The sequence below is a fragment of the Salvelinus sp. IW2-2015 genome, linkage group LG1 (genome assembly GCF_002910315.2).
Source record: "Salvelinus sp. IW2-2015 linkage group LG1, ASM291031v2, whole genome shotgun sequence".
In the NCBI taxonomy this organism is placed as follows: Eukaryota; Metazoa; Chordata; class Actinopteri; order Salmoniformes; family Salmonidae; genus Salvelinus; species Salvelinus sp. IW2-2015.
In genome coordinates, this window is record NC_036838.1 from 55,443,342 (window position 1) to 55,454,386 (window position 11,045).

The 11,045-nt window shown below is 44.8% G+C and overlaps 1 protein-coding gene across 1 annotated transcript; it reads left to right on the forward strand.

Moving 5' to 3' along the window:
- The first annotated feature begins 981 nt into the window (after nucleotides 1–981).
- Nucleotides 982–5,870, forward strand: LOC111978642 (CTTNBP2 N-terminal-like protein). The gene is made up of 3 exons (XM_024008868.2): nucleotides 982–991; nucleotides 1,717–1,886; nucleotides 1,982–5,870. Exons 1-3 carry the CDS (start codon nucleotides 982–984, stop codon nucleotides 3,266–3,268), a joined length of 1,467 nt encoding a protein of 488 aa, XP_023864636.1. The 3' UTR covers nucleotides 3,269–5,870.
- The last annotated feature ends 5,175 nt before the right edge of the window (nucleotides 5,871–11,045 follow it).

Sequence of the window (11,045 nt, forward strand, 5' to 3'; positions counted from 1 at the left end):
GTCTCAGCCTGTCTCAATGATGACTACTCTCAGCCTATCCTCCTGATGACCATAGCTCTCAGTCGTATCCTAATGATGACATAGCTCTCAGCCTGTCTCCATGAGGACTAATTCTCAGCCTGTCCCATGAGTTGACCTAGCCTTCTTCAGCTTGTCTCCATGAGGACACTAGGCTCTCAAGCCTTGTCCTCCATAGATGACTAGCCTTCATCAGCCTGTTCTCTCCATGAGGAACCTAAGCTCTCACCTGTCTCTCATGAGACGTAGATTCTCAGCCTGTCTCCATGAGGAATAGCTCTCAGCCTGATCTCCATAGGACTCTAATTCCTCCAGCCTATCCTGGCAATGAGGACCTAAGCTCTCAGCCTGTCTACATGAGACCTAGCTCTCAGGCCTGTCCTCCATGGGACCTAATTCTCAGCCTGTCTCCATAGGACCTAGCTCTTCAGCCTGTCCTCCATGAGGGACCTAATTTCTCAGCTAATGCTCAAATGAGGATCTAGCTTCAATCAGCCTGTCCCATGAGGACATAGCTCTCAGTCTTATCACTCCATGAAGGACTCTAGATGCCTCTCCTTACTCAATAGATCTCTCATGTCTTTTTAAGAACAGCAGTATGTTCAGTAAAACACCTGAAAGGCCCAGTGGTGTTGGCGCCAATTAAAATGTTTGTTGTTGTTTTCGTTCTTGGTGTAGGACTCTACACTCAACTGTGTGGTTTGTTTTGTTTTGTTTTGTTGTGTGTGTGCGTGTGCATGGCATGTTTTGCCTGTGTGTCTGTTTGTCAAGTGTGTATGAATACAGAATTTAATCATATTACTTAAATCTATCACTCACACACACACACAACCCACCACGTTGCCTTGAGATATGCACACAACACACATTTGCTGTGTCGATGGATCTTTTATGATTTTGCACTAATCTGTAAGGACAATAAACTAAACATGATTTTTGTCTGGATGGTAGGCTGGACTTCGAATGGCTAAACGTAATTAATATTGGCATAACATTAATATTGGGCAAAACGTTGAATGTTGCAAAACGTTGGAAATTGTAAATTAAAAAGATAGCAGTAGAATAGAATGATCTGGAAACTTTCTGTTCCTTCGCTTCCTCCTTTATCCTTTTGAAAAAACAATAACTTTATTTCTCCTCTTCGTTTCCGCGGTGGCGGGAAATGTTCATTCCGACTGAAGCTCTTTTCTTTCCTCGTCCAGGGTTTCCTTCAAACTCCTCTCTTCTGCTCGGCTGATTGCTTGTGGTTTGATTGGGTCATGTTCACTGTTGGTTTACATTTGCTCTGTTGGATGGACATGGGCAGTCGGCTGTCTAGGGGAAGTTTGTGGCGACTAGATCTCTTCGAATGCAAAACAATCTCTCATGTGTGGCTGTGTGTGTCTCTCTCCTCTCTGTGTGTGTGTGTGGTGTGTGTGTGTATGTGTGTGTTGTGTGTGTGTGTGTGTTGTGTGTGATGTGTGTGTGTTGTGTGTGTGTGTGTGTGTGTTGTGTGTGTGTCGTGTGGTGTGTGGTGGTGTGTGTGTGTGTTGGTGTGTGTGTGTGTGTGATGTGTGTAGTGTAACAATAATAAAATCACTTATTTATTAACCCCTGCCACTCTTGATTAGATTAAAGATAAACTAGCTGGCTACCAAAGCATAACTAATCAGGAGGGGTTATTTTCCACCTTGACTCAGGGAAGTATTTAGTGAGCAGAATATCCTAACCTGAGAACTGATCATTTCTGTGTCTCTGTCTCCCCCCTTGGGTTGTGTCAGGCCATTGCAGATCTGGAGGAAGAGAGGAGAAGGCATGCAGAGGACACAGCCGAGGGCGATGATGTCACTTGCCTCCTGGAAAAGGAGAGGGAACGCCTCTTGCAACAGGTAGAGTTAACATTAATATCTGAGTGATGATAACTGCTATGGGCTATTTAGTTTTTATCCATTGTAACCTATTCTACTCTATTCTGTGCCTTTAGCTGGAGTTTGAGCGAGGCCAGTTGTGTCGTCTGGAGAAGGAACAGAAGAAGGTCCTGGAGCAGCTGGAGGAGGAGCGGGTGCAGCATAAGCAGCTCTCCTCTGCCCTGGCCAAGGAGTGCAAGTGGGCCAGCCAGCGGGCCCTGGAGGAGGGCCACCGCCTGGCTGGGGCAGGCCGTAGGCTGGAGAAGGAGCAGGGAGAAGTCCTTGCCCTGAGGGCTGAGCTGCAGGAGGAGAGGAGGAGGGCCCTGCAGATAGAGGCCAGGGTGGAGGAGCAGCTGGCTGAGTTCGATACGGAGAGGGAGCAGCTCCGCTCCCGGCTCAAGAAAGAGGAGGCCCAGTGCTGCCAGCTGCGGGAGCAGGTGGAGGCCCTGAAGAGAGAGCTGCAGGGAGAGAGGGGAGCTGAGGATGAGAGGAGAGAATATCATGTGGACWCCAGTGGAGGGTCACCACCACCACCCCCACACCCCAGCCAGGCAGAAGGGGGCGAGACTGAGGAACCTAAAGTCAACGGGCACCATGACTGCCCCAGAGAGGAGCAGGTGCCAGCCCTTCCAGACAGTTTGGGCCAGGACAACTGGAGTGAGAACAGCAGCTCTGTCCTGGGGTCCCCTGCCCTCCTGACCAAAATTCTATCCCCCTGCAGCACGGGGCCCTCCTCTGTCATCTCCTCCCCATGCTCCTCTCCTCAGCTGGCCACCAGCCCCAGCTACCAGTCCTCCTACCAGGTAGGCATCAACCATCGCTTCCACGCYGCTCGCCACAAGTTTCAGGGYCACACTGACCCAGAGCAGCAACAGCAGCAGCAGGGTGGAGGAGGGGGTGGTAGCCTGCCTCACTCCCCCAGAGACCTGTCCCCAACCCCCAGCCCATCCCCTGAGCCCGTCTCTGTCCCTGTYCACAGCCCGGCCAAGCAGCTGGCCCGCAGCACCGTCACCCAGGTCCTGTCCCGCTTCACAGTCCAGCAGGGGGCCAAACCTCCRCCACCCAACAGTTCTCCCTTTGGCACTGACTACCGTAACCTGGCCCTGGCCCCCTCCTCCCCTGTCATCCCCAGGGCCTCTGGTGCTGCTCTGCCTCTGGGGGTCCGCTCACCTACCATCCCCCGAGCAGAGAGGGGCAACCCGCCCCCCATCCCCCCTAAGAAGCCTGCCCTGGCCCAGTCTCCAGCGTCGCCCATCCCTGGTACCAGAGCCAACCACTTCCCTGAGCTGTCTGGAAGCTGTGGTCTCACCAGCAGCCAGGAGAATGTTAAAGAGCTGGATATGGTGGTGTCCTCCACCAGCTAGTCTAGCCTGCTACTGGGTGCTACTAGCGCTGTGTTATTTTACACTGCTCACACGTTTGTATGCAGAGAGACGCTCCAAAGCACTGTCAAGTTAACTGCGTTGATTGGATTTTTTCACATGCGGTCCATTTCATTCTTCTATAGCGCGATACACTGAGTTGRCAAAACATTAGGAACACCTTCCTAATATTGAGTTGCACCCTCTTTTAGCCCTCAGAACCGCCTCAATTTGTTGGGACATGGACTCTACAAGGTGTCCAATGCTTCCCACTGTTGTATCAAGCTGGCTGGATGTCCTTTGGACCATTCTTGATACACACGGGAAACGTTTGAGCCTTGAAAAACCCAGCAGCGTTGCAGTTCTTGTACCCCATTCAAAGGCACTTAAACCTTTTGTCTTGCCCATTCACCCTGTCCATGTCTCAATTGTCTCAAGGCTAAAACATCCTGCTTTAACTTGCCTCCTCCCCTTCATGTACACTAATTTAAGTGAATTTAACAAGTGACATCAATAAGGGATCATAGCTTTAACATGGATTCACCTGGTCAGTCTATGTCATGGAATGAGCAGGTGTTCCTAATGTTTTGTACACTCACTGTAGATATATTTGTACGTATCAATTTTTTGCTTTCTGAATCGTAGTAAATAAAATATCAATAATAAGAAATAATAATAATAATAATAATAATAATAGCATAAGTTTATTCAGTAAAATGGTGAAAAACAGGCAAAAATGCATGTCAGTTGCTGCGTACAGTCATGGGCCAATCAAATCTCTCTCTCTGCACTACTTATAATCAGRGTTGGGCTCAATTCAGAATGTTGGAATTGACTCCCATTCAACTCATGAGTTGAAATTGAAATTGAATTGGCCACACCCCACAAGATGTAGAATTTGAGGGAGTGACAGGAAGTGGAATTTAATTCAGTACAATTCAAAGAAATTCCACTCAGTCATAGAACATGAGAGTTTCATTGAATCTGACAGGTCACATTTCCAGATACCAAATAATATATCACTTTTCTCTGGAAACAGTGTTCATATACTTTCTTCACCTCTGTGCTTAGAATAGCCTATTATATTTCCTCCAAGCATTTCATTTGTTTGGCTTCTATTTGAAGGCCTCAGGGTCAACTTGATGGATATACTAATGYATTCTGGGAAATGTAGTATTTTCTCAATATTTAACAACATTTAAGTGATTAATGAAATACAGTTTGTCCTGAAAATCAATTGTTTCAATAATATATTCATGTATATAATGACATGTTTGATGTACAAGATGTACAGTATATTTGTATGGACTACACCCAATATAGAATAGGCATTTGAATTGCATTGCATTTCCCTGAATTCAATTCTATTTCCTTTCATTCAAAWTAAAATTAAAATTCTGTATCCTGTTGACTACTTCAATTCAAATTCAATTCAAATTCAGTAATTGTATTGGAATTTATGAGACATTCTCAATTACATTCTGAATTGAGTGCAACACTGCTTATAATACAGCTTCTGAAATTGAGTTAGGAAATATGCATATCTCTAAATCAGGATTTGGATTTAGCCTACTTTGTTGTTCTGGATATACTGAATAAAATAAGAGAGTTTATCCTGAACTTCAGAGTTTAATAATGAAACTGGGCGGCTTATAAACCCATTATATTTCCTAACGTGGCACATGATTTTAACATTCTGTATCTTCAAGTCTTGATCAGTTGACAATATGTATAATGTATACAGTATTRTTATTAATATCATGTATTATGTGTATAGTAATTACTATAAAAAAATTACCAATGGTTAATTCGGTTTTTATATGGTACATCAGCATTAAATGTTACCTTAGTATATCACTTGGCTGTCAGGACTGGTAATCAGCATTGCTACATGGTTTAGTAAGACAATCAAGTATTATATTATAGTTATAGTATTACATAGAATTTACTGTACTATAACTTGTGTTATTTACCCCATAGCTATTCTGGCAATGATGATGGGGTAGTTGTGGGGGAAAATATCAAAGTATTATACATCATAAAAATGTAATATATTGTAGTATTGTCACTTAATGATTTCTGCTTGCATTTGCTGTTCATTTAATTTAATATGATCTTAAAGGTCCAATGCAGACATTTTTATCTCAATATCAATGAATTACTGGGTGACATTTAAGTACCTTACTGTGATTGTTTTCAATTAAAATGTTCAAATAGAAACAAAAAATTGCTTTTTAGCAAAAACAAATATGGACCAACTCCATATTAATGCCCAGGATTTTGGAATGAGATGTTCGACGAGCAGGTACTTTTTGCCCATGTAGTGTATGTATACACAGCGCAATTCACAGCACAATTCTATTTTACAGTACTCAGATTATTATGTATTGTACTGCATTGCATAACCTTTTAAACTTCCATGCATATGATTGAATGTTAATGATTTTTTATACCATGCTAATCATATGATTTGTTACAGTATTATCCATGATGGATATAAAATGAGTCCGCTCACTTCCTCACCCTCACTGTATCTATTTATATATCTATTGATCAATAACCCTGGTCTGGTAGTTTCCAACGCACATTAAAAGATCTGACCATGCTTTCCTGTTTTWACTGGTTGTCCATTGCTTTCTTCTGGTCTATGAGAGAATCTCCATTGCATTTCCTTGATTCCTTGCGTCCTCTCTCCTCGTGTCATTCACAAAACCCATTGGATGAGAAAGTCATAGGGGCGGGAACTCTAACCTTCTGATCCAATGGATTTTGAGAAGGAGGTGAGGAGAGAGTATGTGAGGAATCATGGAAATGCATGCAATTGAAATTGWTCCTCGTTTGAATCCCACTATTTGTGGTCCTATCCACCAGGTGTCACTGTTTCATTATGTAGCAGGCAAAGGTACTCACGCTCGCTGTCTCTGGTATAAAGCCCACAGTCAACAGATAACACTGGAAAATCACTGTGTACACACACCTCTACTACACACACAATGAATGGCGCTCGCTCTAATGACAGCCAACAGAAAAGGATTGGACTTAACAGCTCTGGTTAAAGTTAAATAAAGGTTAAATGAAAATAAAATATGTAAAGTTGTAATTACCACACCACTTACAACTTTCCCATGAATAAGGCACTGATGCTTCAACCCAAAACATGCATGTTGTATTCTTCTGGTATGTGTTCGTCTTTTGGGTGTTGACTCAATCAAGAGTAGCACAAAGGCAGCCACCAGCTGTTGTGAAATTGCAAATAAAATGAAGAACAGGAAGGCCTACACTGTTTATGCTCCCAATTCAAGCGGTGAATGTTTTCTGTTCTTCACATGTATTCTTTATTAGCCCAGCACCTACGTTTTTTAAGGATTTGAGTATGACCACAAACTTTTCAATTGAAATAGTGTAATTTTTTTTCAACTTGTTTCATACAATCTGTAGTTCGAAATGTTACAGTGAAGTAGATGTATACAATTTCTGTCTCATCCAAAGTCAGTCCATTAGTAACCCATCACTCCGTTGCTCATATTTAACATGTCTCCTATATGGTCCAACATGTTCCTTACTATGGCCCGGTATCTGAAGCCAAAGTTAAGTCATTTCAGAGTGAGTGACCTTATGGCGTGTGGAGCAGGTCAGCGTGCGCTGACCAACCGACCGGGGTAGCAGACCCGTTTCTCAGCAGYTCCTCCTCTCCTCTCCTGCCTGCATTGGAACAGAGCGGGTCACCTCCCYTGCTCCACTCACCTCATTAACATTCCTGTGTGGGACAGCAGGGCCGCATTGCGAGGCCAACACAGACATGTCTGGCCTCCAGCAAAGCTCTCTCAGTAAACACAGTCCCTGGATGATGAGCTGTGAGTGGCCACATCTGAGCTGCTGTGACAGGCTAGGGCTCAGGCAGGTCCTATCTGCCGGCCCGGGCTGAGGGCAGCTGAAGGCCAGAGCGGAGGCAGACTAAGCTCCCATGTCTGATGCCAGCCCAWCACTTGACCTAGAGACATTTTACTGTCCTCTAAGACTAGTTTGCTAATGAAGCACTTTTTTTTTGAAAAGAAAGTGGTTCTTTAAGTAAAAATAGCACTAGAATAGCACTATGTGTGTTACCACCACAACCAGGAGGTTCTACAACAGACTATGCTGTAAATCGTTGTGGTACAGCATGAAAGAGCCAAGGGACACACTGTAGCAAGGTACAGTAATAAGACATGGTGTAGTTAGTAGGATGTGATATGATATCATCCTCAACTACCGGTAGGTGTGTCGGACAAGGTGTGAACAAAATTCACGCCAGAGAGGTCAAGGTGAACACATTARCCATTGTGATTTACAGAGAGAATTTACAACCCCTTCACAGACCTYCAACCACAAAATATCCTGAGTGACTGTTCGCACTGCCCCGACCCTGTAAGAGGAGATCTATTAACAGGCCGAAGGAAGTGACATGCGGTAGTGGCTGGCTATGTTGCCATGTCGTCATCCAGGCCAGGACAGACATCTGATGGGACAGTCTCTCCCCTGCCACTGTCCTCCTGTCCAAAATTAGCCTGGACCATGAGCCTGGCCCAGAATAGGAGGAATGGTCGCATTGTGGCATGKTGCTGAGCGCTCAGAGTCCACAGCTGGAGCGTTCTAGACAGGGGGCCCACTGGCCCATCACCTGCTTCCTGTAAAGCAATTTGTTATAGAGTTGTCACTGTAAAATCTACAGCCCGTCCGSGAGGTAAAGAAAGACAGGGTCACATGGATTGAGGACACCGCAGCCTGGGTCTGGCTGTGATGTAACCAAAGGAAGGACAAACACTTCAAGCTTAGCCAGTAGCTGTGGGTAGACACATCTTTTTTTATGTACAGTGAAGCATGTATGCTCTGTGTTTTAGAATAAAAAGATTTGTGAGGCCAAAAACAACTGTGATGTGTCATGTCATATAATTAAGCAGACAATAATTTAATTAGGCTTCTGAATCCCCCTGCTCCCCTCACTCCCAAGAGAGGAACATGCTGCGCCTCCGCTGTCTATGTGTTGGTCATTTTAGACCACTCCCAGAACCTTCTCCACTGTTCATGTGTTGGTCATTTTAGACCACTCCCAGAACCTTCTCCACTGTCTATGTGTTGGTCATTTTAGACCACTCCCAGAACCTTCTCCACTGTCTATGTGTTGGTCATTTTAGACCACTCCCAGAACCACCTCCACTGTTCATGTGTTGGTCATTTTAGACAACTCCCAGAACCACCTCCACTGTCTATGTGTTGGTCATTTTAGACCACTCCCAGAACCACCTCCACTGTCCATGTGTTGGTCATTTTAGACCACTCCCAGAACCACCTCCACTGTCTGTGTGTTTGTCATTTTAGACACTCCAGAACCACCTCCACTGTTCATGTGTTGGTCATTTTAGACCACTCCAGAACCACCTCCACTGTCTATGTTTTTTGGTCATTTTAGACCACTCCCAGAACCACCTCCACTGTCATGTGTTGGTCATTTTAGACACTCCCAGAACCATTCTCCACTGTCTATGTGTTGGTCATTTTAGACCACTCCCAGAACCACCTCCACTGTCTATGTGTGTGGTCATTTTAGACCACTCCCAGAACCACCTCCACTGTCCATGTGTTGGTCATTTTAGACCACTCCCAGAACCACCTCCACTGTCCATGTGTTGGTCATTTTAGACCACTCCAGAACACCTCCACTGTCATGTGTTGGTCATTTTAGACCATCCCAGAACCACCTCCACTGTCATGTGTTGGTCATTTTAGACACTCCAGAACCCTCCACTGTCTATGTGTTGGTCATTTTAGACCACTCCCAGAACACCTCCACTGTCTATGTGTTGGTCATTTTAGACCACTCCCAGAACCACTCCACTGTTCATGTGTTGGTCATTTTAGACCACTCCCAGAACCACCTCACTTGTCATGTGTTGGTCATTTAGACCACTCCAGAACCACTCCACTGTCTATGTGTTTGGTCATTTTAGACACTCCCAGAACACCTCCCACTGTCTATGTGTTGGTCATTTTAGACCACTCCCAGAACCTCTCCACTGTCTATGTGTTGGTCATTTTAGACCACTCCCAACCACCTCCACTGTCATGTGTTGGTCATTTTAGACCACTCCAGAACACCTCCACTGTTCATGTGTTGGTCATTTTAGACCACTCCCAGAACCACTCCACTGTCCATGTTTGGTCATTTAGACCACTCCAGAACCACCTCCTGTCATGTGTTGGTCATTTTAGACCACTCCAGAACCACTCCACGTTCATGTTGTTGTCATTTTAGACCACTCCCAGAACCACCTCCACTGTCCATGTGTTGGTCATTTTAGACCACTCCGAAACCACCTCCACTGTTCATGTGTTGGTCATTTTAGACCACTCCCAGACACCCACTGTCCATGTGTTGGTCATTTTAGACCACTCCCAGAACCATCTCCACTGTCCATGTGTTGGTCATTTTAGACCACTCCCAGAACCACCTCCACTGTTCATGTGTTGGTCATTTTTAGACCACTCCCAGAACCACTCCACTGTCCATGTGTTGGTCATTTTAGACCACTCCCAGAACTTCTCCACTGTCCATTGTGTTGGTCATTTTAGACCACTCCCAGAACCACCTCCACTGTCTATGTGTTGGTCATTTTAGACCACTCCCAGAACCACTGTCCATGTGTTGGTCATTTTAGACCACTCCCAGAACCACCTCCACTGTCTATGTGTTGGTCATTTTATGCAGCTGCTGTATTGTTGTTTGACCTTTACTTAGGTCTCTGACTAATGCTCCTGGGTTTGTGCTGATTATTATGACCCAACACATTCACACATGCTCCCATTGTCCAGCAGCCTCTTCCCTAGCTGCTCACACATAGCACCTAGCAACTACAAATGAACTGTGATAAGTACAAGGCCAGGAGTGTCCTTGAACATAGCTCTTTGTTTCCACTTTAGCCAGACGAGCTGATGAATACTATCAGGCCAGAGTCATGTCTGCAGTTACAGTAAGATACCATGCACTTCCATTGAATAAAAATATGCTGTGAACCTAAACTGTGATGTTGAGTATTGAGTCGGCCGCTGGGTGTTTGTTTGACAGGTAAGTGGCTGTAAGTCAAGAGAAGTCCATGGATCTGACCTGAAGGTCACGTTGAGTTTTTCATGACCAGACCTAACTGAGTACAGCAGGCCGGCAGCGACAGAGCTTCTGCTCTTCTTCTATATACACACCCAGTACATACATTTCTTATTCTATATGCAGACCCAGTACATACATTAATTATGAAGAAAGAGCAGAAGCTCTGTCGCTGCCGGCCTGCTGTACTCAGTTAGGTCTGGTCATGAAAAACTCAACGTGACCTTCAGGTCAGATCCATGGACTTCTCTTGACTTACAGCCACTTACCTGTCAAAACAAACACCCAGCGGCCGACTCAATACTCAACATCACAGTTTAGTCACAGCATATTTTTATTCAATGGAAGTGCATGGTATCTTACTGTCACTACAGAAAGAAAACACCAAGAACAGACTAGAACCCACGCGACTCAATAGACCACACCTGCAAACCGGAAACAATGAAAACTACACCAGCACAGACACCAGACAAGAGCGAACTGTATCGAGCCAAAAGGACACGGCATAGAGAAAGAGACAGGAACACACTAATGGCACAACGGAACTCGTACAGCAGTCAACAACTTAGATCAACACCGAAACACAATAAGACGACAGAATAAAATGAACCAAAACATGAAACTGAAAAACAAACCGAACAGAGA